Below are 27,376 nucleotides of genomic sequence, written 5' to 3'. Positions count from 1 at the left end.
TATTTTAATGATAAAATAAGGTTTGTTCATACTTACCTGGCAGATATATATATAGCTGTATTTCTCCGAAATCCGACAGAATTTCAAAACTCGGTGGCACACGCAGTGTGGCCAGGTGAGTTAGTACTCATTCCCCGCCATGGGAGGCGGAACAAACCATTCCCATTTTCTATTCAGATTTTCTAGTGCCACTGTCTCAAGAGGGGAGGCGGGAGGGCACTCAGGGTGAGAGTCTGCCAAGTACAGAACAAACCTTATTTTATCATTAAAATATCATTTTGTTCATGACACTTACCTGCCAGATATATATATAGGGGCCAACCCACCAGAGGAGGTGGAAGAGACAGTATTTAGCATTGAAAACGAATAAATGTAGGCTAATGACGCCTGGTTCCTTACCTGTTAGCATAGCTGACTTCGAGGTTATCTGTCACCAAGCCTGCTTCTGCTTATCCAGAGTCTCCAGCAAGGTAGGGGACCTATAAAGCTGAGAGATCCAGATGACCTGTCCAAGTGCTGGACCCACAATAGGACTAGATCGCAGTTTACCATACAGGAGAGGGAGAAGGAGCAATCTAATTAACCACCTGACCGCCTCTGGTCTAAGGTAAAAGAACCAGTACAAAGAAAATTGGGATGTCCACCTCAATGGCCACCCAACAACCAGAAATAAACAACAAGATTAAAAATACCTAACCTCTAAAGGATAGGATGAGTATTGCCTCTTCTCCCAACATAGTGTTCAAGTGCGGAACGCACGTCCCAAATAAGACATGTCTTCAAAATGTCGCCTTCTACATCCAAGTAATAAGCCAACACTGAATTACTTCCAGAAGGTAGCACCAAGAAATATCATTCAGAGACATATTTCTTTGGAAAGCTTATCGAAGTCGCGATAGCTGCTCTAACTTCATGAGCATTTCTCAGAAGTCTCATGTCACCTCTAGGTGGAGGAATGAGCCTCTCAATAACACTTCTAAAAAGAATGCTAAGGTATTTCTGGACATGGGAAGATCAGCCCTTCACCAACACCAGATTAACCATGAGCTCTAGTATTCTTGGTCTGGCTAAGTAGAACTGCAGAGCTCCTGACAGGACACAAGACTCTTTTCTGACTTCTTGCTCAAGTATTTCACAAACCTTTGATTTCAAAAAGATTTAAGCAGGTTTGGAAGGATTTTCAGTTTTGGCTAAGAACAAAGGATTTAGGAGCATACAGCATTAGGACCCTAAAGCCAATATGTTGCATAATAGCCTGCACTACCTGATCCTCTTAGCTGTCGCCAGAGCCGTTAGGGAAGACAGCTCTCTCGCCACGCTTTTGAGGGAAGTCGAAGACAGAGGTTCAAAATGACAGACATAAGAAAACTTCAGGACAACATCCAGATTCCAAGAAGGTGTCCTGAGCTGAGTGAATTTTTGACAGTCCGGTTAATCTTAATAGATCGCGGAAGGATCCTTTGTTATCGCACAAGTTCAGGCCTCTGTGTCAAAAACTGCCGATAACATACTTATAACCTCCTTAATAGTCGATTGCCAGTTTTATTCTTATGCTCAGATAAAAAGGAAGTCAGCTATTTGTGGTACAGAGGTCGTGGACGAAACCTCAATTCTGCACCATCTTCTAAAAACAGACCACTTGTACTGGTAGACCGTGATTCGGTGAAGGTCTCCTGGCATTGGCGATACTTTGCCACAGATCTCGGTGCTCTTGGCTCTGGCCAACTTGAGATAGTCTGAACGCAGTCAGACTCAGAGCGGAGAGGTTTTGAACCCTTTCGAATGCGGTTGCTTGAGGGCTGTCCACCTCACGGAAGCCGCTTCTTGGAAAGTCCACTAGAAGGACAGGGTCTCTGGAAACCAACCGCTGCTGGCCAGAAGGGGTGGCTAGGAGTCATCCTTGCTCCTTCTGACGCTGGGTAAACTCTCTTATCACTTCCCAGGATCTTGAAGGGAGGGAAAGCGTAGTTGTCGCAGGCCTTCCAGTCCCAGAGGAGGGCGTCTATGGCTAACGCCTCCTGGGTCTAGGACAGTGGAGAGCACAAAGGGGTCCCACGCCCTGGACGTGGGCAAGAGGTCCACTAGAGGACGCCCCAAATTTCTCTCCATAACTCTAAACATACCTCCTTGTGAAGAGTCCACCGGGTCGTAGCAGCTGATTTTGCCGACTGAGAAGGTCTGCTCGATATTCTCCACTCCCGCAATGAACCTCGTGAGAATAGTGACCTTCGAGCATGAGTCCAGAGCAGGATCTCCTCGCAAGGATGAACAGGGAAACAGATCAGTACCCCTGTTTTTTGAGGCACGCGCAGCTGTGGTATTGTCCGAATTGACTTGACAATTCTGCCTGCAACTTGGGCTTCAAGAATTGAAGAGCCAGAAAGATAGCACCCACCTCTTGAGATTTATGTGCCAGGACACCTGTTCCCCTCCAGGTGCCTTGATATCTCTCTCCTCCTAGTGTTGTTCCCATCCTTCCCTGACGCTGGCCGAAAACAACATTCAGGTCGGGCTCTGAAGGCTTAAGAGAAACCCTTCTGCAAGCTTCAAGGGGTCGAATCCACCACTTTGTGATGATCCTGACAGCAGGAGATATCACTGTTCCTTCCAGATTCTTCCTCTTTCTCCCTCCTGCTCCTCCGCAAGAAAAACTGGAGTGGTCTGGAGATGGAGCTTTAGCAACTTAGCACGAACGCTTGCAGCAAACTCATCCATTCCCTCACCGAGCATGTTTCTTTCCCCAGAAAGGATCTAAACTTTGCTTAAGCAAAGCCGCTAGTCGCTCTCGGGATGGGAAAGTTCTAAAGCCACTGAATCCATCTGAATCCCCAGATAGACGTATGGACTGCCGGGATCAGATGGGACTTTTCTTGTTCACAAGAAGTCCCAGGACTTCGTCAAATTCAGTGTGAAAGTCGTGTCCTGCAGACACTTCTCCCCGAAGAGGCTCGCATGAGCCAGCCGCCTAGGTAGAATGACCACCCGAACACTGCCAGGTGTGAAGCCAATTACAACGCTTTTTCACATCACCGTGAAGACTGCGTGAGCGTGCAATAAACTGAAGCAGAGAGCTCTGAACTGGAAGACTCGCCCCAGCACAAATCTCTGTACTTCCTGATTGAGGATGAATAAACATGGAAGTACGCATCTTGTAAGTCCAGAGAGACCATCCAGTCCCCTGGTCTTAAGGCCCTGAACCGATCGAGGGCGTTTCATCTGAATCTGTCCTTTGAAATAAAACGATTCAAGACGCTATCTAGACCGGTTCCCACTCCACTGTTTCGGACTAAGAAAAGCTCGGTTAGAACCCTCGGAGAATCCAACTTCAGAACTTGTTCCACGGCTTTTTCTAAACAACTGCTCCAGGAGGTCCAAAAGAATCTTGCTGCTTCTCTCGGTGGTAAGACGGCCACAGATCCCTGGGCTTAATGCAAAGGGGTGAAACATGAGAAAGGGGATCTTGTAACCTTTTCAAGACAGTTAGAGACCATAAAGGTCCATTTCCTTTGTTCTCCAGGCTTCTGAAAATAAAAAGCCTGGTTCACAGGTGTCTGAGGTGAAAGAAGTCACTTTTTTCCCTAGGCTTAGAGGGGGCCGCTCCTCTGGTGAACCTCTTCTCGCTGGAGACGCATCTAGAGGAAGCAAGTTCCTCCATTTGAAAGGGCTTTTCTTCCTGAGGACAAACCAGCTTAAAGAAGAAGAAGAAGGAGCTGAGGATCGCCTAGAAGAAGGGAGCTGGCACAGGTTCCTATGTGGCCTTCCTTAAGATCAAAGAAATGTCCCAATCAAGGACTGGGGGAACAGATGGTTGGACAAAGGAGCGAACAATACTCCTGTCTTTTGCTAAGGAGAGACAGATTTCAGTAGTAGTTTGTGCCAGGCCTCTCTTTAAGAGGTCTGCATTCAAAGTGGGAGAGGACGCCAGTTCTTCAGATCCATCTCAACTGCCTTGTCCATACACAGTTAAGGACACTAGAGAGCTCCCCAGTAATAGAGTCCTGAGCCTCAAGCCAAGATCTAAGGCCCCAAGCACCAGTCCAAAAATTAAACACTCCATGGTGCGGAAGAGACCTTTTGAGATGATGGTCGGTCCCGACAAGGTCCAAGAAACCTTAGCAGTAGGCAGATGGGACCTACGGAGGCGCCGACAAGACTGGTAAAATCCCTGAGAAGAGGAAGGAACTCTAGGGCTAGATCTCTCCGTCTCATACCACATACCAGCCTGTCTGAAAGCTTAGACGGAGGCACAGCCAAAGAGGTCTTGCCATGGGACTTCTGCCTCCACTACTGACTTTCTTGAAAGCCCTCTTGGTCGCCAACGAAGAAGTCATCTTCAAAACTCCAGGAGTTTCCTAGCTTTGGAGGAAGTTAGCTGAGAAGAGGAGAAAGAGGAGTCAAGGTTAAACTTTGTCCCCGAACAAGTCCCAAGCAAGCTGGTTAAAACTTGGTAATCCAAGAAGAGGAAGCAGATATACCGACCAGCAGGATCCAATCGGCAGACACCTTCTCCCGCCACAGCCTGAGGCAAGCAACCTGAGCTTTTCACCCAACACTTTAGGGGAACAAGGCCTTGAGGTCCAATCCAAGAAGGGATCTTCTTTTCTCAGATGAAACAGAAAGCTCCCGGAACGCCCGGAAGAGCAAAATCAAGGAACGCCCGCGGAGCGCCCCGGGAGAGCGCCCTGAAAGAAAGGCCGTCACAGGCGCCACGCCTAAAACCGAAGAGCACCCTGTCGAAGGCCCTGAAACAGGTGTTGCCCTGAAGAGCGCTACCTGCCGCCACGGGAAGAAGCTCTAAGCATCCTGTTGGACGAGCGTCGCCATTTGAGGAGCAAAGAGAGCAACAGGGCGCACAGAAGTGCACGACACAGGAGAAGAGACTGACTAAAGCTGAGCAGTAGTAGCAGACTTCTGATCTCTTGACAGGCAAAGTCAAGTCCTTGCGATTTATCAGAGAGCAGAGTCCTTCTCGCACAGAGAATACAACTGTCGCTGCATCTCCAACAAAATCTTCTAGCGTGAAGAATCCCATCTGGGAGGAGGAGATAATCCTATGGGGAAGACGATGGGCTAGGACGCCTTCTTCTTCCTCGCTACAGGAGCAAGAAAGTTCTTCCATAGAGCGGTTGGGGCGCTTCCCAAACATCCCTATCAGACGAATCCTAGATTCTCTTCATGTGGAAAGGCTTCAAAATAACTAGCCGACGAAGAAGACTACCCAGAAGGCCCTCTTGAACACAACTCCTCTGAGAGGACGAGAGTCCTTTTACGAGAATTTCCACCCTCGCGGGGAGGCACTCTGAGGACCTAAAAGCAGTCTCCGAGGAATGCGCCGACACGAGATCTCTGGCAGCCTGGGGAAGTTTACAACAGGAACTGCCGGTGATCGCCAGATCGGTGGGAAGCCCCCGTGAACCTCTTCTTAAGCCGACATGCCTTCCCTGAGTCCTGGGAGTCTGACATGTCCAGGCCTAGAAGCACATGTCGATCTGACGCCTCCCATAAACACTGGGAGCACTACACTGGCTGTTAAGTACTTTGGAGAGGTCACTTTGTTCTCGAAAGACGGATAGAACTCATGATCTGCGCCAGGGCCTAACCCTCCACAGACACAATATCAGCCCGAAGGCAAAAAACCACAGGGACAGGTGCAACATCAACTACGTAGGATTAACAGGGAGAGAAATAACCTGACTCTGCACACACTCCCGGAGGAAGACCTCCTAACCCTGTCACGCTCCAACTTGCGAACATACTAATCGTAAGACTTCCAGCTCGTGATCCGATAAAGGTTCTCACACTCCTTACATCGATCATCTATAAGACAAACATGCCCCTACACCTCTAAACAAACCGAATGAGGGTCTACCGAAGCTGCAGCCTCACCTTACAATCACTATACAACATACACGGAAACTAGCAGAACTAGAACCAGAGCAGCAGTTAAAGAGAGAGGTCATAAGCAAAACTACCAATCCAGAAAAAGCCGTGTGCCAATCCACAGTCCAAGAATCAAAACCAAAAGTCAAGAGAATACTTAAGGGAATAAGCAAGTTAACGAAATCCAGAGGCGGAGGTACTGTAACAGATGTTAACAGTACCCGGCGACAGAGAAAATCTGAATAGAAAATGGGAATGGTTTGATTCCCGCCTCCCAGCGGCGGGAATGAGTACTAACCACCTGGCCACACTGCGTGTGCCGCGAGTTTTGAAATTCTGTCGGATTTCGGAGAAATACAGCTATATATATATCTGGCAGGTAAGTGTCATGAACAAAACAAGTTGTTGGAACTTAGTTTGGAGGTATTGTTGATGTCCTGATGAACCAGGCAAAATGATGGGAAATTGTAAGCACAAGACTTAAATCATGGATGTGAAACTGAACTTGTCTGTCATAAATCCATCACCCTGGATTGTGTCTGGTTAACAGCTGTGCTGAGAGTGCTACTGCAAACCCATGCACCTGCACTGTCAACTAAGATGATAGGACACTGGCAACTAAGGAGATGATAGGACACTAGACTCCCACCTCTTGTTGACTAAGGAACTACCATGGTATTGTTCCTTAACAACACTATGGCACACCTATCCTGATTCTGAGGCTTGAGATCTAAGAAGATCCAGGTTATTGAAGTGCAAATTAGGTCAGGCTAGGCTAGGTTTAGTTTAGGCTATCCAACCTAACCTAACCCAAACTAGACCCTTGAATAATGGGTAAGCACATTCTGGTTGATGCCATGAAACAAGAAGTCCCAGGATACTGAAGTGCAGGATTGGTAAGGTTAGGCTAGAACTAGTAAGGCTAGGCAAAGTACCCAACCAAACCTAACCCAACCTAGTCCCTTGTAGAGCAAGAGACTACCTCCTGGTTGATGCCATTAGACAAGTAGTTCCAGGATACTGAAATGTAGGACTAGTGGATTAAACTAAAATTAGTTAGGCTAGGCTAAGTTAGGTTAAGTACCCAACTTAATCCGAACCCAACCTAACCTCTTGAAGTGTAGTTGAATGCCTTTTGGTTGATGCTTTGAGGCACAGAGTATCTCTGGAGGGGAAGTGTGCACAACATCCCAAGGGGATAGTTGTCGTCTCACCATTAGGCTAAGTTCTCTCACCTCTCTGAGAGAGGATAGGAAGGAATGGGAAGGTATTGTTGAAAACCATGACCTCCCTTTCCATCTTCAAGAATTAGTCTTCATTCTTGTGCTAAGAAGAGTATTGCAGAAGAGAACACTGAGGCTGTTGTACCGATGAGTAGGAAGTAATTCTGATCGCAATAGGAAGAAACCTTGCACAATCAAAATCGACTGAATCATGTTTCGGAAGCGTAGGTTGGTTTGGTTCTTCAGAACTTCACTGTAGACGAAATCAACCTGCAGTCGAAAACGAGCAGGAATCTGAAGAAATCTGTGCTGACGAACTGTAACTCCCTTGGCTCAGGGAGTTGAAGGTTAATATTAGTGTAGGAACAATCAAGAGTCAGTGTTCAAATGTGAACAATGAAAAATGTTGAAGTTTCTGGTTGAACACAATAAAAAGACCGTCAATTCCCACAATGACTACCATATAGGTCTGACAGAATGAATTCATTCATTCGGTTGTAGGCGTTATGAAAAAAAACGGATACTATGATCAAAACGACCAGTGCAAGTCATAACTTTTATCAGAAACGTCTAGGGGAACAATCTATTCGTTCGAATTCACTGGCCGTTCGTTCAGTGAAGTGGATGTTTACTGAAAGTAGAGGCTGACTGCTGCCGATGAATAAGACTCCGTCAACTTACGTTATGAATGATAAAAAAGTCGGCAGAATGATCCCGTTCGCCTGTATGTAGATGGTATGGTAACGTCTACTGTAATTTGGTCTCTCTCGCTGCCTGATTGTACACTGCTGCCTGCACCCGTGCGAAATTTAAAAATATCATAAATATTGTCGTATTGGTATTAATTGCTTACCCCATCGCAAAATTCAAATTATAGTAAGGCGAATTATCGTAACTCGGGCACCACCTGGGTATCTGAGTATTTTAATAGTTCTATCACAAAAAGTGCATTCAGTCATGAAAATTATATGAAAATGCAGTAATTAGTGAACATTTCTCAGTGAAAAATACCGCGAATGGGCGAATTTTCCACGAATAATGTGTATATATGTTCCATACAGAAATCCGCGAGTAGGTGAGTCTGCAAATCGTGGGAATGTAAATATGGGGGGTTTACTGTAAACCTAATACTGTACATAAAAGTATCATTAATACCAATGTCACTACAGTATTACCATCATACTTTACACAGCAAGAAGGTAAATGGTGGGTAAAAAACTCATTTCTGCTTAGAACTGTACATAAAAGTATCATTATTAGCTGCATGACTACAATACAGTGGACGTCCACTAGATCGCGGCTCAGCATTCGCAGATTTAATCATTCGTGGTTTTTCCTGTGAAATGTATCTCCAAATGTATCGCAGGAAAATTCACTAATTCGCTTATTTTTTCGTAGAGCAATATACACTAATTACTGTATTTTCATTTTATTTTCATGACTAAATACATTTTTTATGGTAAAAAAAATGATTTACTTATTTTCAAATTTTAATATTAATGTAAAAACTGCAAAATATCATTCTAATGTTGAAGTGAAATCCCTCAATAATGATATATTACCATCACAATATGTACAGTATAAAAGCAAAATATGATTTTCAACCCCCCCCCTCCGTTGTTCATTGGTGGGGTGGGTAGAGCTCTCGGCTAGCACTCTGTTGGCCCAGTGTTTAACTCTCTGACCGGCCAATGAATAATTAGAGGAATTTATTTCTGGTGATAGAAATTTATTTCTCAACATAATGTGGTTCAGATTCCACAATAAGCTGTAGGTCCCGTTGCTAGGTAACCAGTTGGTTCTTAGCCACATAAACTAAACCTAATCCTTCAGGCCAGCCCTAGGAGTACTGTTAATCAGCTCAGTGGTCTGATTAAACTAAGATATACTTATCTTTTTTTTCAAACCCCCCCTCCATGACGAGGCACTATTTGCTGAAGGGGTTGGAAGTAGCCAATAACACGGCTTGTAGCTCAGTGCTTTGTCATGTGCTGTCAGTAGCTGTATTTTTGTTCTCTCTCTCTCTCTACGATAAGAGAGACAGAGAATTTTTATGCATATGTAACATGTCTTTTTTCATGATAAATAACTGATTTACTAATTTTCAAATACCATTAATGTAAAAACAGCAAAATATCAATCAAACGTTAAAGTGAAATCCCTCAATGCTGATCTGTTATCATCACAATATGTGCTGTATATAAAAAAAAATTATGTTCACCTCTCTCTCTCTCTCTCTCTCTCTCTCTCTCTCTCTCTCTCTCTCTCTCTCTCTCTCTCTCTCCCCATGACGACACACTATTGGCTGAAGGGGATGGAAGTAACCAATCACACAGCTTGTAGCTCAATGTTTTGGTATGTAGTGTCAGTAGTGTATGAGTGGTATTTTTGTTCGTTTGTTCTCTCTCTCTCTCTCACTGAGACGAGAGAGAATTTTTCTGCAGATGTAACAAGCATCCTTTTTTGTATGATAAATAATTGATTTACTGATTTCCAAATAACAGGTTTTGATGTAGGAAAAACCTATTTTTGGTAGTTGCTGTTGAGTCCTCAAGGAGTGACCTTCCATGGGTCTACCAGAGTTTAATGGCGACCAAACCAATATCAAAGAATTCTCTTTCAGTTGGTCTCATGGCCAGGTATTGTGTCGTAACGATAAACACTATAACACGTGATGGAGTATGTGATGGACTCAAAGAGGGCACATTCTCTTATCTTACAGCAAAGCTGTACCCAAGCTCTTTTCTTCGTCAAAACCTGCTAGAAGAGAAAGTGATTATTGTGCATGTGCAATCCACCATATTTTTGACAAACAGACCAGCATGAAGACCAAGAAGCCATTACTTCCTGTTGGTCAATGCAGGATGATCCCTTGCCCAAATCCCATGCCTTTTCGTCAGGGAAGTGGGAGAGTTTTAAGGGCTCAACAGCGACTACCAAAAATAGGTTTTTCCTACGTCAAAATGTTTTTGATAGTGTAGTCGCTTGTTTTGTCCTCAAAGAGCTTTACAAAGAAACAGACAGGTGATGAAAAGGCTTAAGCTTTCAAATTTTAATACCAACAACCAAAAGAAAAACAATTTCTGATCCGGGGTCAAGCCACAAATTTCAAGCCCCATTCTTTATTCCAAATGCCTCTCACGTTTTGGTAACAAAGAACAAGAAACTAAGCACGAACTTATGTTTCTGGGAGAAGTTCTAGTCACTTACCTAAACATGCTGGGTTTGGTTGTAGTCTTGTTGCACCTTCCCCCTTGATATTTTGCATACCCACCTATCAAAGAGACCCCTGGTTTTCCACTGTAGCGCCTATGGGGTTAGGACTAACCATACCACCTACTGATACAAATGTACCGTATTTGATGGCTTATAAGACATATGTCTGCATAGGACGCACCCCAATTTCAGCAGGACATTGAGGGAAAAAAAAATAAGGTTTCCTAGCCTATGCTCATATGAATTTGGTAAGTAAAAACTGTAGTATTAGGTTATCATATGCATATTGTTTCTTACCAACAGAATCAACAAAAACATTAATAAAGAAGTTATTTACCATATTTATATTTATCAAAATATGTATTATACAATCAGCCATTTACTACGATCGAATGTTTCCCTGCTGCTGAAAAGCTACCTCATAGGTTTACCAATAGACTGCAACACATTCATTTGTAAACATTGTTTCTTACCGGCAGAATCAACAAAAACATTAATAAAGATGTTACCTACGGTAATATATGTTATATATATCCATTATATATTATAAAAGTATGCAATCAAGGGGTAAAATCCAATAAATAATAATGTTTCCTATGTAACGGCTCGAGTCTCGTGAGCAACTGAACAAAGCCATTTTATTATTCTTAAAAGAGAATGCTAGCACAAATTCGAAGTATCAACTCAACGAAGCCTTGTTATTATGCCTAAAGAGAATGGTAGCAGGAATTGTCAACCACCAATTGATCGAAGCCATGTTGTTATATGCGTAAAGAGAATGTTAGCAGGAATTGCCAACTATCAACTGAACGAAGCCTTGTTATCCGTAAAGCTCTCGAGATAATCACCAATAGGTGGCAGCACACGTACTGTAAGTCTGTAAATGTGGAATGCGGCGATCCGCTGTAGACGACGATAATGATATTAACACATTTTAATGAAAATATCGATAATAACAACGGAAATATTGATTATAATACTAGCAGTAATAATTGCGGTGATGGTAAGTGTGATAATGATAAATAATTATAATAAACTTTGTTGTTTTTTAATAGGTTATTAGGATAACACCGAATGTTAGGCCAGGCTACAACATCTACGTGACGTTTCATGTATAACTTCAGCCAAAATTCTTAAATTTTGAGCCTACATTATGTACATAGGATGCAGGGGATTTTTAGGCCTTTTTTTTGTTAAAAAAGTGTGTCTTATACGCCGTCAAATACGGTAATCAAATTTGTTCTAGCTCATGGCGATAATGTTTTGAGAATACTGTCTCTGACCACCACCCTGTACATTCGGAGACTTCTCCGAAAGAGATTGCTGAAGAAGGCCAACGACCAACTTACTTCTCCAATATCATGTGACCTAGGAAAGGAGTGTGGATTTGCTTATTCAATAAGGGACACTAAAATTATTCTCAGCCCTTGTAGAAAGAGTGGTTTATTTGTGCTAGGGTGGAGGAAAATCAGACCCTCTGGGATGTTTGCCGTGACATCTAGGTAAATATTGAGTGCTTGAACCGGGCAAAATGTTTTGTCTGCTAAATTGAGTTTTCTTATCAGAATAGGATATTTTCTTCTTAAAGGATCCTCATTTTTGGCCAGGAATGATGGGCCACAGGACAATAATAACTGATGGTCAGCTGTTTGTGTTATGTATCGTCCCAGTCTAAGAGAGCCCAATTCACTAATACGACCTGCTGATGCTAACGCAATTAAGAAGATTGCCTTTTGCAGCATGGGAGTTGTGGTTGTATTAGGTCCACTGAATAGAGGGGATGACAGAAGTCTAAGCACCTTGTTTAGGGACCAAGTAATTGGAAGCTTTTTGGGAGCGGGTCTTTATAGTACAAAAGACCAGAGAAGGGAAGTGAAAATTTCTATAATAGAGTCAATACCGAATCCAAAAAGCAAGGGTTCCGTTAATGCTGCCTTGTATGCCATGATTATTGTAATAGCAAGGCGTTTGTCTTTAAAAAGGTATATGGGGCTATGAAGTAAGCTGTTCCTTTGGAGGTTAGAAGCTTGCTCAAAACCTTCAAAATCTGGGACAATGGAGGAAAAAGGTATATTGTCCTCCATTGTTCCAGTCTTGCATGAAGGCATCTCTTGCTGTTGCTTGACTATCCAAGTCTAGAGACACATACACTGGAAGTTTGTGATTCTTGTATGTGGCAAACAAGTCCACTTCTGGTTGTGGAAGCATGTTGGCGATTGTTTGAAAAGAGTGGTCGTCCAACATCCACTCTGCTGAGGCTGTCGTTTTCCTTGATAGAGAGTCGTGCTATTACATTGAGACCCCCTGTGAAGTGAATTGCAGACAAGTGCCACTTCCTTGCTTGCGCCATCCAAAGGATGGCTAGCTAGCATTACCATACTGAGAGGAAGTGACCATGATCCCTACCTCTTGATGCAGGGCATTGCAGTCATGTTGTCTAGAACCAACAAAATGTGTCTCTCTTCTGGAGGTTTTGGCTTTTTGAGAGAGAAAAAAAAAAGACAGCCATTGGCTCCAGAAAATTGATATGACAATTCCTCAGAGTAGTTTACCACCTCCTTGCCAGCTGACAATCCTCCCAATGTCCTCCCCAACCTGTCAACAAGGCATCTATGTGTATTGTCACTCATACAGAAGGAGGAGTCAGGGTTACCTGTTTCACCACAGATTCCTTCTGGGTCCAAGGCCAAAGTATCTCCCCAACTTTTTTATTCTTTTGATGAGGTTGGTCTCGCATCTTTTTTCTTGCATATGATAGCCAGAATTTGTTCACATTTTTTAGTTGCAGTCTGGGTATTGGATCTATTACTGATGCGAACTGCAGCAGGCCCATCATATATTCTAATTGCCGTCTGAAAACTCTGGGCTGTGCAAGGAACATTTTGAGGTCTTTCCTCATTCTGTTTTGAGTATTGATCAGCGTGAGGTGGGATTTTTTCCAATTTATTGGAAAACCTCTTGACTGGAGTCTGTTGACCACTGTTCTTAGGTTTTCCAAGCACTCTCTTCTTGGGGACTCCCAGATTAACCAATCGTCTAGGTAGCCTATTAGTTCTATTCCTTCTTGTCTGAGTTCTTGAACAGTTACCGTTGCTAATTTTGTAAAAATTCTTGGGGCAATGCTTAGCCCAAATGGCATGACTTTGAACCTGTATGTATCTTCCCCTATCAGGAACCCTAGGAAGGGGGGGAGGTAATGGCAATGGGGACATGCTAGTATGCATCTTTCAGATCTATAGAAGCTGTCCAGGTGCCTTTTGGAATGACTGAATGTACTTGGGCGATGGTAGTTATCTGTAACTTTTAGCAAACAATGTGCTTGTTCCAAGTTGATAGGTCGAGGATCACTCTTTGTTCGGAGGAAATATTTTTGGGGACACTGAAGAGACGTGCTTGGTGGCAAACATATGCATGTTTCTATGGCTCCCTTTAACAGGGCCTTCTGCATGTAACCTTCCAGAGAGGGGTCTGGTTTTTGGAGGAACCCATTTAAAGGAAGGCGGGGGGATGAGACCATTTCCACCTCAGCCTGTTAAAAATAATGCTGTGTCCCCAAGGGAAAGTCTTCCATTACCTGTAGTGTCATCGAAGCCAACCCCCAGCCATACAATTCCTACTGGTATCCACCTCTTCCTCTGCCTTTGCCCTTAATAGGCATTCCAGGTGTTGCTTTTCCTTTTCCCCTACAGGAGGGTCTTTGGACCTTGCGAAAAGGATGTCCTTGGCGTTGTTGTTGTTATCCCTTTGTAGGGAGTTGTCCCTTCTGACCACCTACCCATTTTTGAGGAAAACTTTTGGGGGTGACTGAAGGTTTATATGATTTTTTATCACAGCAAGCCTTTTTTGGGTTGGATAATGGGAAGTTTTGGGTTTTGTGTTTCCTGAATTCAACTTTTCCCAGGAGAGCGTAAACTGTACGATTCTGTTGGCGGGCTTGCTCGTTAAGTTGAGCCACAACAGATTCCTCAAACAGGTCCTTGCAGAAGCGATTAGTGTGTAATAATGAAATCACATTGGGGAGTGACTTGTTGGAGCCCTCCATTGTTTCCATTTGCTCTTTTATGTGCCATTCTAGAAAGTCATAGAGTGCTTCCCACAGGGTTCTCATAAGACTTTTGGCCACAACAGCAAAAACTGTTCTGGAATCTTCTGGAAGCCTTTTGGTGGCAACTTCCAGCAAGGTGGTCGAGGTTATAATACTAAGGAGGCAGATCCTAGCATGAAATTCTGCCGAGGCTGTCCCCTCTGAGATTCTTCTCACAGGGGTCCCAAACTGTTGAGTAGCTATACAGTCGAGCCCCGGTATTTGTGGGGGATGCGTACCAAACCCCTAACAAATACTTGACACCCCTCTAAAAACACTTACAACTGCCTATTTTGATAGTTCAAAAAAAAAAAAAAAAAAAAACACTCTAAAATGCTTATACGCGAGTATTTTAATAGTTTTATCACAAAAAGTGCATTTAGTCATGAAAATGATATGAAAATACAGTAATTAATGAATATTTTGGCAAATGTGCATATACGTTCCACAGAAAAATCCACGAATAGCTGAAGCCGTGAATCTGGAACCATGACCCCCACTGTATCTACAGGGAACTTCTTCCTTTCAAACAGGAGTTGAAGCATTGCCCATTCCTTGGTGGAATTATCTGAAACTGGGATAACCGAGGCAAATGACTTTAATTCAGCCACTGTCTCCCATTTTCTAGTCACTACAAAATTTTGAAAATCTGCCTTCATGATTAATAATTTTAAAAGTGAAGGGACAGAAGGCTGGGGCTACTCGGTGAGCAATTTGGGTCTTATCCAAAATAGCAGTAGACCCATTTTCTGTTGACCTGGTAAACAGTGTCTTGTATAGGTTTTAATGCTATAGACACAGGTAGGAGAACTGTTTCTTTTAGTGGTTTCTCAATGTCTGCTGAAGGTGGTACCAGGCACCATTCTGTATTATGAAATGCTGCCCTGGCTCCAAACTCTACATGTACAACTTCAATTACGGTTTTTCTCTCATTAATTAGATAATTACCATCGAGAAAGAAAATGCACATTTAGGCATCTTGCCAAGGATTATCAGTATCATCAGGGATGAGTACTGGAGCCCCTATTATGTTTTGATCTGAAGTTTTGTAGTCCAAACTGGCCATTTTGTTGTTTATTGGGCCTAGGCTACTCGCCAGCCACGGCTACAGCTATAGGCTACATAAAGTAATTCAATGAAACATTTTATCAAGGGAGAAACTTTTGTAAAATAAGCTAGGTGCATGTAAATTTAGTACAATTTCAATGCCCGTTATATGACAATGTAAAAATTTAATAATCATGAATGAAAACAGACATCACTAACTTTACCTACTGATGCTACAGCAGCGGAACAATACCCGCTAAAAGTAGGTTTGTGAAGGAAAACATCGTGTAATTTGATAAAAGTTCCCTGATATTATTACTAAATAGGGAACATTATCACAAATAAACTATTCAGTTTGGTAATTAAGTACTATAATTAACGAACTGGTTTTACTTAAAACCAAGGTTTGGAAGTTGAACACAACAACTATACCAGCAGTATTCGACAGGAAGGCGAATACACAGGGGAATTAGAATTCTTAGGCTTCGACAAACCTGTGCCAGGAGAACAAGAGGAGGAGGAAGAGCCACCATCATCAGCTCCTCAAGGTTTTCAGGCCAGCAAGGGGTGGTTCAAAGGCAGTTCCAACTGAAGAATGTTTCCTTGCATGGGGAAGCAGCATCTGCAGATACGGAAGCAGCCACAAAATATCCGGAGACCTTCAAGAAAATTAGAAAGGAGAAGGGCTACCTTCCAGAACAGGTGTTCAATATGGATGAGACTGGCCTGTTCTGGAAGGTGCTGTCCCAGACACCTCATGGAGGACAAAGCCAAACCTCTGGATTCAAGGCCCAGAAGGATAGGATTACCCTCATAATGTGTGGGAATGCAGCTGGCTTCATGCTGAAACCAGGCCTTATTTACTAGGCTGCAAACCCCAGGGCCCTCACAATTATTTAAGAACAAGGCGTTGCTGTCTGGGTTTTGGATGCACAACCCCAAGGCCTAGATCACCTTATGGATCACTGGTTCACTCAGAACTTCATCCCTCAAGTTAGGCAATACCTCAATGACTTGGGCATGGAGTTCAAGGTGTTGCTGATTATGGATAATGTTGGTGGCCACCCTCTTGATCTTCATTACCAGGGGGTCCAGCTCGAGTTCCTCCCTCCCAACACCACCTCTCTCCTCCAGCCTATGGACCAGGGCGTGATCTGTGCCTTCAAGGCACTCTAGACACGGAACTCCTTCGAGGACCTTGTGAATACAATGGACGCTGACCATGAATTTACGCTGAAGGAGTATTGGCATAAATTCATGATTGCCACTTATCTGTCCGTCATCAACCGATCATCGAATGACATGAAGGAGACCCTTAACCCTTCAGGGACGGATTGAGCTTCAGTATGAAGCAGAATTACGCACCACTGTTATGGTAATAATGATTCAAAACAAAGGTGCCAATACTTCTATATGCTATAAATTCACTAATGGCAACTTTTATACAGACGAGAGAGTTAGGCCAGTATCGGTAATGCTTGTGACTTCAAGGGGGAAAGTACTGCATCTCTCTCTCTCACGAGTCTTTTTGCAAATTTGCTTGTAAATATATGAAGGGGTAGCTGTTGTTTTTTGTTTTTGTCTTTTAAGATAGTATGTCGGTTGCAAATGTAATTTTACAAAGAAAATTGCAAAGAAATATTAGAAAAATCATGTAAAAGTAAAAAAAAGTTACTGAATCTTCCTTCTCGTAAATTTACGTGAATATTTTACAACAAATATGCCAAAAATTTGTTACTGCTTTTATTTCTTATCTGTTTTGATATTGTGTGAGTAGTAATAAAAATTTTACAAAATACATTAAATTTATTAGAAAAAACATATGTAAGTTGGTAAAATTTATGATTGTCTTGTAAATGAGGCCCCACAAGGGGTTGTAAATAGTCATTTTCAACTTCTCGTGGAAGGTAGGGAAAATTTTTTAGAATTTTTTTATTTATACAGTGTGAATGTACGTGTCATTCTCTTTCCATTGATGTGATTTTTTTTTTATTTTGCCAACCTCAAAGTTTCCCCAGTCTGGGGTGCTGCACATTGATAAATTATGCCGTCCCTTAAGGGTTAATGCCTGTTGGAAGAAGTAGTGGCTGGAGTGTGTCCACGATTATAAGGGCTTCTCTCTTGAAGAAATTCAACATTCAGCCACTGATAAGGCAGTCCAGATGGTGAGGAGTCTTGGTGGAGAAGGCCTCAAGGACAACACCCAGGATGAAGTCGGCACCCTCATTGATGGCCACTCTGACCCCCTGATGGACCAGGATTTGAAAAAGCTGAAAAAGTCTGCCAGCAAGGAAGACCTGTCTTTGGAACGTCTTTCCCAACTTAAGAGGATGATTATGGAGGCGCAGGATGTGGCTTCATTATGGGATTCTTATTTGGAACACGCCTTAAAGTTTTCAAATTCCCTTGATGTGGCATTGGCACCCTTAATCAAGCCCTCATCAGCATGAAGCAGCAGCGACAACAACTGCCTATCACTATGTTCATTAAATGTACAAAGAAGGACCCTCCAAAGCCTCACCAAACCCCTGAAGAAGTGCTGCCCCAATCGCATGAAGAAGTGCCTCCCCAATTGCCTGAAGTAGTGTCTCGCCAAGTGCATAAGAACTGCTTACCGAAACCTCGGATGAAGCGCCTCATGAAGAAGAGGAAGAGGCACTCTCAGAGATGTAACTCCTCTGCTTTGCTGTGCAGTCATATCTTCATCGCCATTCATTGGAGTGCACAGCTTATTCATAATCAACATTCATCATTGGTGAGTACCCATATGATTTACACAATCTTAATATGTATGCAATTTTAAATTTTTTTATGTGCATATGCATTTTTGTTTCTCTCTCTCTCTCTTGTGATTACGTACATACCAATGTTTCCTCTGTAAAAGAAAATGGGATGTCTTGAACAGTAACTGTATGAAAGAAAATGTGTGTGCCTGAATACGTAGGGGTGATTAGATTATTTTCACACGTAGCTGTAAGCCATACAGTACATACGTATATTTTTAAGGGTAAAATGTTTAAGATGACTTTGAAATGGTATTAATAATATCATTTCAAAGATTAGTACAGTATTAGGATAACAGTTTAAGGTATATTTGATGTAGGATGATAGTTTAATGTATACATTTGGTGTCTGAACTTTCAAGATAGGCAGTTACAAGCATTTTTAGAGGGGGGGGGGTTTAAGTATTTGCAGATTTTCACTATTCGCGGGGAATATGGGGGGTTGACTGTACTTTAGTTTGAGCTATTAAAATAGGCAGTGAACTATTAAAATATGCAGTTATAAGCATTTTAGTTTAAGGTATTCTCTCTCTCTCTCTCTCTCTCTCTCTCTCTCTCTCTCTCTCTCTCTCTCTCTCTCTCTCTCTCTCTCTCTCTCTCTCTCTCTCTCTCTCTCTCTCTCTCTCTCTCTCTCTCTCTCTCTCTCTCTCTCTCTCTCTCTCTCTCTCTCTCTCAACAACAGCTATTGGCTGGAAGGGTTGGAAGGAGCCAATCACCAAGCAGGGTACCAGCTTTCCTCAATACTGATTGGCTTGAAATTGGCAGTTACATATAAGTGTTTTTAGATGGGGGAGGTTCCAATACATTGCAGATTTTCTGTATTCGTGGATGGTTGTGGTCCCTAGTCTCCTCCCCCCTGGCAATATGGGGGTCGACTGTATTACCATCATACTTGAAACACATCATTATATAACCATAAATGATTTAATTTTGTAGCTGATTACTTTTTACTTAACAGCAGTATGTTCCAAAACAGGAAACAAACTTAAAAAAGTCAAAATGACAAGTCAAAATTTGCTATTAATTTTCTACACTATCTGCTCTATGAACCTTCAGGTCTGATGATGGGCAGGACTGCAAATAATGTCATTGGAATCTCACAGAATTGAGTATATTATAATGATTCTTAATGTAACCATATAGGCCTAGTGGGTTTGGATAATGGAGTGACATACCCCTCCCCATAACACATGCAATATCACAATTTTTAAAAGTTAATTGTATTTTTCTTCACTATACAAACCTGAGGTCCTTTACATTAGGAATTACTTTCAGTGAAGCTGGAAATGGCCGTTGAATTTTCAAACAAGGTGGTCAGGCAGTTAACTACCATTCATGAACCAGGAGTCCTGCTCGCCCAGATGCAAACATTCCAATTTGCCTTTTGGCCCAGGTGTCAGATTGAGGTGTGGCATGAGGTGGGCATGAATGTAATGTAAAGGACCTCAGGTTTGTATAGTTAGGAAAAATAAAATTTACTTTAAAAAAATGTTATTTGTTCTGACATTACATTAGGAAGACTCACTGGTTAGTGGGAGGAATCTGAGTGAGTCTCAATGAACTGACTGGAGTTTGCTGCACCTTGGGTTCCTTTCCTGGTCGACAGAGCGAGAAAGGGAAAGCCTGCCTCTGACAAAATGATCAGGTTGTAGGAAACATGAGATCAATTGTCAGATTTCTGGGTCTTTTTGTATGAATGAGGAACACGTCATTTCAAACAAAAATAGGCTAGGATGAACCTTGAGAAGTCGGCGACAGTAAGGCAAAAACAAGTATCAGGTTTGTCTTATTGTCATGATCTCCTTCCCCTTGCTAGAGGAAGGAGTGGTTTTGCTTCTATGATCCTGAAAGGAAATAGAACAGAAGCTCGAAGTGTATGCTTACCTGCACTGACTGCCAGATCCAGTATGTAACAGTACATCTGCTCTCTGCCTGTAGGAAGAGACCCTGGATGAAGAGAAGAAGGAGAGGCCAGTCACTCCACACTCATTCTCACAAGCACAACCGCACATCTTAGGCGAAATGCAACCTGTCCTGTCAGAGGAACCAGATAAGCTACACAACTTGTTGAGCCCCAACCACAGGACCCAAGGAAAAGGTGTCCAAGGACTTGTGGGCAATATCCCAAAGGTAGAAAGAAGTGAAGGTGGTCTGTTGAGACCACGCCCCACTTTCAATGACTGAGGAGCCGACAGTTTCTTCCAGAATGCGAGGTTCGGACCAATACTCCAGACTTTGTGGGCTCTCAGAAGGAAGGCACCAATGTCATCTTCTCTAGCAGCAGATTACGCTCTCCTTATCGTGTCATGAAGCCAGAAAGAAATCATGTTCTTGGACACCCCTTTCTTAGTCAAGCCAGTGCTAACAAAGTCGTTGACACTCAAGTTGGAGATGGCAAGTTCTCTTCAGATAGCGCCGCAGCACTCTAACAGGACACAGTAGCATCTTGTCTGGGTCATTACCTATGAAGTCCTCTAAGGAGGGGATCGTGAAGGACTTGAACCTAGCTTTATGGACTGATGGATTCTGAGTCTTCGCTACGAATTCTAGGCTGAAATCGAGCGTAACTGATCCCCATCCCCTCGAGCGTTTAACATCAAAGTAAAGTCCGTGAAGTTCTCCAACTCTCTTCACCAATGCTAGGGCAAGCAGGAAGACAGTCTTGAGCATCAGATCCCTGCCTGACGACTCTCATATAGGCTCATACGGTGCACAAGTCAGGCTCCTTAGAACGAGAGTCACATCCCACGCAGGGGACCTGAGGTCCCTGGGTGGGTAAGACCTCTCGAAGCATCTCTTCAGTAGAGATACCTCAAAAGAAGAGGAGATATCTACCACTTTCAGTTGCAAGACCAGGCCGAGTGCAGCTTTAAAGCCTTTTATGGCTGAAATGGAGAGAAGCTTCTCTCGGCGAAGAAAGACAAGGAAGTCCACGACCTGCTGAACAGTAGCTCCGACTGGAGTGATATGACCGTCCGCAACACTAACCACAGAAGACGACCCACTTTCCCTGGTTTTCCGCTGCAGAGGACTGCCTGAGGTGTCCAGCCATCTCCCTTGCTGCATGACGCAAAAAGCCTCTCACTCTCAGGAGATGCTGGATAACATGAAGATACAGTACAGGGACTGCATTGCCAGGTGATACCACTCTACGTGGGGCTGACACAGCAGGTTGGGCCAGGGAGGAATCTCTCTCGGTGCCTCGGAAAGAAAAGCTAGCAGATTGGGATACCAAACATCCTGAGGCCATTTGGGAACCACCAGAGTCATCCTGAGATTCAGGGTGATCATCACTTGGTTGATCACCCTGCGAATCAGACAAAACAGAGGAAAGGTGTAGAAATTGAGGTCGTCACAAGGATGTTGGAATTTGTCCTCCACAGTGACCCATGGGTCTGGTATGACTGAAGAGAAGACCTGAAGTTTTCTGTTGTGCCTGGTGGCAAACAGATTGATGACTGGATGCCCCCACAAATTGAACAACCTTTCTGCGATGTCTGGGTGAAGGGACCACTCTGTCCCTATCACCTGATTCTGGCAGCTGAGCTTGTCTGCCACTACATTCCTCTTGCCTGGAATGTACCTGGCTGACAATTCCATTGAGTGGGCCAGAGCTCACTTGTGCACCTGCATTGTCAACTGATGAAGTGGAACGGACACCAGGCACCCTGCTTGTTGGCATATGCCACCACCTTGGTGTTGTTGCTCATCAACACCACCGAGTGTCCCATCACTTGATCCTAAAACTCTTGAAGAGCCAGGAAGGCTGCCTTGAGTTCCAGGACGTTGATGTGAAGGTGCTTGTCATCTCGGTGCCACACTCTCGAAGTCAGCAACTCCTCCAGGTGTGCCCCCATCCCTCGGTCAATGCGTCCGAGAACAGATGCATGTCCGGAGGGGGAGTATGTAGGCATACTCTTATTAAGAGGTTCCTGTCATCCATCCACCAGTCTAGGTCCTCTCTCACCTCCTCCGAAAGAGGGATGGGAAAGGACTGGGGGTCTCGAGACTGGGACCAGTACTCCTTCAGTTGCCACTGCAGGGACCGAAGGTGTAGACGCCCTTGAGGGACCAGCTTCTCCAATGACGGCAGGTGACCGATGATGGCATGCCATTGCCAAGCTGGCTGCTCCTGCCAAGACAGGAACAGCTGTGCTGCCTTCCTGAACCTCCTGATACGAGAGTCTGAGGGAAGACTCTTGCTGCTACCATATCTATCAGCATGGCTAGGTACTTTATCTTCTGCTTGGGGGAGAGATCAGACTTCTTGAGGTTTACTACGATCGCTAGATCATGGCAAAACTCGGGGAGCCAATCCCTGTCCTGTAGCAATTGCGAGTGGAAGCTTGCCAGGACCAGCCAACTGTCGAGATACCTCAACAGAAGTATCCCGTGCGAATGGGCCCAAACTGACACAAGGGTGAAACACTCGCGTGAACACCTGAGGAGCGGTCAAGAGCCCAAAACAGAGTGCCTTGAATTGGAACACTGTCTCCCTGAGGATAAAGCGAAGGTTCTTGCAGGAGGACAGGTGAATGGTTATTTGAAAATACACATCTTCAGGTCCACCGTAAACATGAAGTCATTCTCCCTGATGGAGGCAAGCACAGAAAGAGCCGTCTCCATTGTGAACTGAGTCTGGCAAACGAATCGGTTCAGGGGAGAGAGGTCCATGAACAGTCTCCAGTCCCCTGAAACTTTCTACACAGTAAAAGTTTTGGGACTGATCTGACACGACTTCCACAGCATTCTTGCTCAGCATGGCTTGCACTTCTTGCATTAGTGCAAGATCCTTCATTGAACCAGGAACGTAGGTATGGAGATGGACCGGAGAGTTGGTGAGGGGTGGCTGAGACTCGAAGTCGGTAAGGACGTCCACTCCCCAAATCTCAGCTCCATATCACTGCCACATTGTCCAATGACTCGACAGGCAACCCCCCACCACTGGCAGCAGCTGGAGGGGAACACTGCCCATATCGTTTCCCCTTCTTTTTCTTCGCCTTGCCCCCTTTACTGGACTGGAAAGAGGACTGAAAGGAAAATGACTGCCCACCCTTCCCGGCGGAAGAAGAAGGCTGGGTGTTCCCACAAGCACCCTTCAAAGTCTGGGACTTCTTAGGGGCTGAGGAAGTGCTAGCCTGGCCTGAAGGCCAAGCCACAGTGGAGTGCAAAGACCACTGCCTGGTGAACACAGCGGTCACTGTCTTTGGCACGATGTTTGTCCACAGCAGCATCTACCAGCTCTTTAGGGAAGAGAGAGGCAGAACCCAGCAATGGTCCATTCCGTAGGGTCATTGCTGACTTGGAACCTACAGACCTGGCGAAGCAAGAAAGGACAGCGTCTCTTCTCTTAGGCACCAGGTTCGCCCACAGGTTTGCCATCTGGTAGGAAAGGTAAGAGATGGCTCTACCTCCAGACTAGCACAGCCTACCGAAAGCAGAGTCCTCACCAAGCAAGACAGCACCCGAGGAGGCAGCCACTTTGGATACCATGAAAGACCACAGATCCAGCCAGAAGACTGCCTGGAGAGCCGCAATAGCGGTGGTTTCCAGGGTCACTCCGTCTTGCTGCAAGAGGGAGATTCCTTCCGCAGCAACCTGCTGCAGCGAGAGACCTGGGCATAGGTGCACCAGGTCCAGGTCAACCTGCTTGGTCGGCAATGCCCTCTCCGAGGGCGTATAAAAGAGTTTCTGTTGAGGCAGAGGAGGAGGAGGAAGCAGCTTGTCTGACTGGTTCAAATGAAGTGAATTATCTTGCCCAGAAACAAGATTATTCACTTGATTGAGAACCCCCTTGGCAAGTGTGGACCAAGGCAGCCCCACCAAAACCTTGGGTTCTTTTTTTGGACCCCAGAAGGATTTGAGGCTTGAAGGACCATCCACAGATGAGGCAGTGGTCCCTTCCCCATGGTCGTCTTGCTGGCGGATCAGCGCAATGACCTCTGCAAAAATCCTCTGTATTTCGGGGGTGTCCACATCCTCGGGGAGAGGACCTTCAGATGCTTCCAGGGTGCAGTCCTCCTGATCTACTCTCCCGGCAGGAGGGAGACCCCTCGGCAGACCCCTTGGATCCTTCCTGCACTATGCAGGCATACAATGTAGTCGATCCCAGGACTGAGCCAGGAACGTATGCCTTTGTAGTCAAATTCTGGGGAGATGACTCTCCAGAGTTCCTCCTATCCGACTCACACGTCCCAAGGAAACCCCAGGAGGTTGAGGGGACAGGCGAGGAGGATCAGGCACCTCTGCCGGTCCTGCTGGGGAGGAGCGGGCCGAGAGCGGTCATCAACTCACAGTGTTAATGGCAACCCAGATCCAGGAGAAAGCTTTCACCTCACTGAAGCACTGTCCTGAGGAGAGTGTAGCGGTTCGCGTGAGCCGAGCTGAGCACTTGACTCGAGTGAACCAGGCCAATCACACAAACGCAATCAAGGACTGGTGAGAACTTGCACTGTCCTCTTGACAGGCCCCAGTCTTCTTCAAGGGGGACCCCCTCTCTGTCTCACCAGATGCTCGGACTCAAGAAGCTGAAGCACCTACCTGGGAACCTTGCTTGGCACTAGAGGCAGTGCTAGCAGGCAGAGCTGAGAAACCTGCATGTCTTGGCTCTTTCTCCCGTCCTGTGCCCGAATCAGTACAGTGAGTGGACTCTCTGGTACCGGTTCGGGATACCTCTCGGAGTGGCTCGCAAATGAGCGCTCGACACAGTGCCAGCCTTCGAAGCTGACTTCTTAGGCGTGGCAATGGGTGTGCAGACCGAGGTTTGCACGCCCAAAGCTCCCGAAACACTACACCCAGGGGTCAACGATTCGGTTCCCTGACCCGAAGGATAGGAAGAGCTGGCGAGAGATACCACTGCTTCCCCTGTGGAGGGAGGCAGTCCATTAGAAGTCCCAGAACGGGATTTCTTAGGGGGGGAGAGACAGCCTTCTTCTTCTTCGACCAACAAGCCTCGGAAGAAGAAGGGGAGGAGGTAGCAGACGACCTGATCGTCTGCTCCCCAATGTTGTTCCACGTCCAATGAAGCGAGTGAAGACGAAGGGGAGTCCTTTCCTGAAGGAAAGGCAGCCAGAAGGGGAAGCTTGCTGGGAGAGAGAAACGATCCCAAAGGGTTTGCCACCAAGGAAGTCATTGGGGGCGTGTAACCCTTAGATGATGCCTTGGAAGGGTTCCTCTGGTACTGTTTCCTCCCTTCAAACCTCGCCCACTGCTCAGCCGACCAGGAGCAAAATTCAGTACAAGAAGATTCCTGTGAACACACACGCCCCCTGCAAGAAGAGCAAAGGACGTGTGGGTCCACATCAATGTTGATCTAAATCTATTACATTTCTTCCCGCCAACCCCAGGACACACACACTTGGGAAAGGCGGCTTACAAGGTTTATTTCCCTCATGAGCTTGCATGATTATGAAAGGAAACACAAGGCAAACAAGAAAAAGAAAAGATCCCACTGGGAAAACAGCTCAACGGAAATCAGGGCAGAGAGCGAAGAAACACGTTTGTACCGCATGACGGCCAAAAACAAATTGGAATGTTTATATCCGGGTGAGCGGGACTCCCGCCTCCTGGACAGTAGTTAACTGCCTAACCACTCTGTTTGAAAGTTCAACGGCCGTTTCCAGCTTCACTGAAAGTAATTCCTAATGTAAAGGACAAATGGTTTGTATATCGTGTCGGAACAATCAAAAGTTTTTACTTATACACTGAATCCAGAAAATGTAAAGCAACCCAATTCAAAAGTTTTTACTTATGCACTGAATCCAGGAAATGTAAAGCAACCTAAATTAAAACTAAGTCCAATAATGAATGTACTCTAATGTTTGACGATTAGCTAGAATCAAGCCCAGCAACTCACCTCAGCATTATGCCGTGCTGAAAGAAGATACAAATTTTTCTTCTTATCCTTTAGAAAGAGGTTTTTCATGTGAAGGCCAGACATTGGTGAAACATTTTTCATTAAAGCCTCTACAGTAAACACTTCTTCATGGTCTTGAACTTGGAACTTCATGTTTAGTTTCTTCAGTAGTTGCTCTAAGCCTTTCCTATCCATATGTCCATTGGATGTTTTACCAGCATTTTTGGATATGGTCTGGTTCTTTTCATTTTTTGAGGAGACAATATTATTTTCCTGTGGCAAACTGGATTCTTTATATTTTGTAGATAAAAAAAAAATGAAAACTATTAGTGGTTACTGTGCAGGAACTAGAAATAATGATATGTCAGAAGTCAACTGCAAGAGAATTAGAAGTTTTACAATAAGGGTGCACAAGGATATATACAAAGCTATCTAATCACTACTCCCAATAGTTTCCAGTAAAGTGATTTAACAAGCTTCTTAAATACATGTTATTACTGTAGAATTTTCAAAAATAGTATCGTCGTCATCAAAATTCACTATGCAATTTACACTGAGCCTTTATAAACAAAAATACAAATACTTTTATGACAAATACATAGAAATCAAGCAGAAAAACATACCTAATCCTGCAAGATTGCTTACTGCTCTGTACCACTTGCTAACATTTGCTGGAGCTCCTGCTTCAGAACCAGTCTGCCTCACTGCTGACCAGGCCATCACATCAACAATACTACATTTGTCACCCATTAGCCAAGATGCCCTGCCTAGTCTGACAATGGTCAAGTAAAAGAGAACTTGTTAGACTGATTATGAGAAAAAAAAAATACAGGTATGCACCATGCACCATCCAACCAAACAATGTCCACATGCATTAGTGTTTATGGTTTCAAGAATAATTAGGAATAAAATCTGTATTTCTAATGCCAGACATAGCAGCTGTAAGCAGCCCCAAAATTAGTGGCAATTAGAACTACCAATAAAGACACTGTAAGGCAGTCCCAAGGTTACAGTGCTCTCAGGTTACAGTATTCTGACTACGGCGCTTGGCTCATGGCACCATTAACCTGATTTTACAGCACTGTACCTGGATTTATGGCGCTTCCTGTGCCTTAAGCACAATTTATTCCCATTACTATTACGATGTTCTGATTTACGGCATTTTTCATGTTACTGCACACTTCCAGGAACAGAACCTCTGCCATAAACTAGGGGCTGCCTGTGCTGCACTTCCCAACAATATATTTCACTTAAGATATTGGGAATTTCCGGATATGACGAAAAAACA

The 27,376-nt window shown here is 44.4% G+C and overlaps 1 protein-coding gene across 5 annotated transcripts in view; it reads right to left on the bottom strand.

Annotated features, from left to right (window-relative positions):
* AIMP2 (aaRS-interacting multifunctional protein 2) overlaps window positions 1-27,376 on the bottom strand; it is a 197,513-nt gene that overhangs the window by 18,667 nt on the left and 151,470 nt on the right. For all 5 annotated transcript variants that reach the window (XM_067110119.1, XM_067110115.1, XM_067110118.1 and 2 more), the window contains 2 exons: window positions 26,712-26,860; window positions 26,089-26,378 (listed from right to left, as the gene is read on the bottom strand). In XM_067110119.1, the coding sequence (XP_066966220.1) occupies window positions 26,089-26,378; window positions 26,712-26,860 (439 nt within the window). The remainder of the gene's footprint in view (window positions 1-26,088; window positions 26,379-26,711; window positions 26,861-27,376) is intronic.

Source organism: Macrobrachium rosenbergii, chromosome 10 (assembly GCF_040412425.1).
Source record: "Macrobrachium rosenbergii isolate ZJJX-2024 chromosome 10, ASM4041242v1, whole genome shotgun sequence".
Lineage (NCBI taxonomy): Eukaryota > Metazoa > Arthropoda > Malacostraca > Decapoda > Palaemonidae > Macrobrachium > Macrobrachium rosenbergii.
Note: the sequence above shows the minus strand (reverse complement) of the source record. Positions and strands in the feature narration are given on the sequence as shown.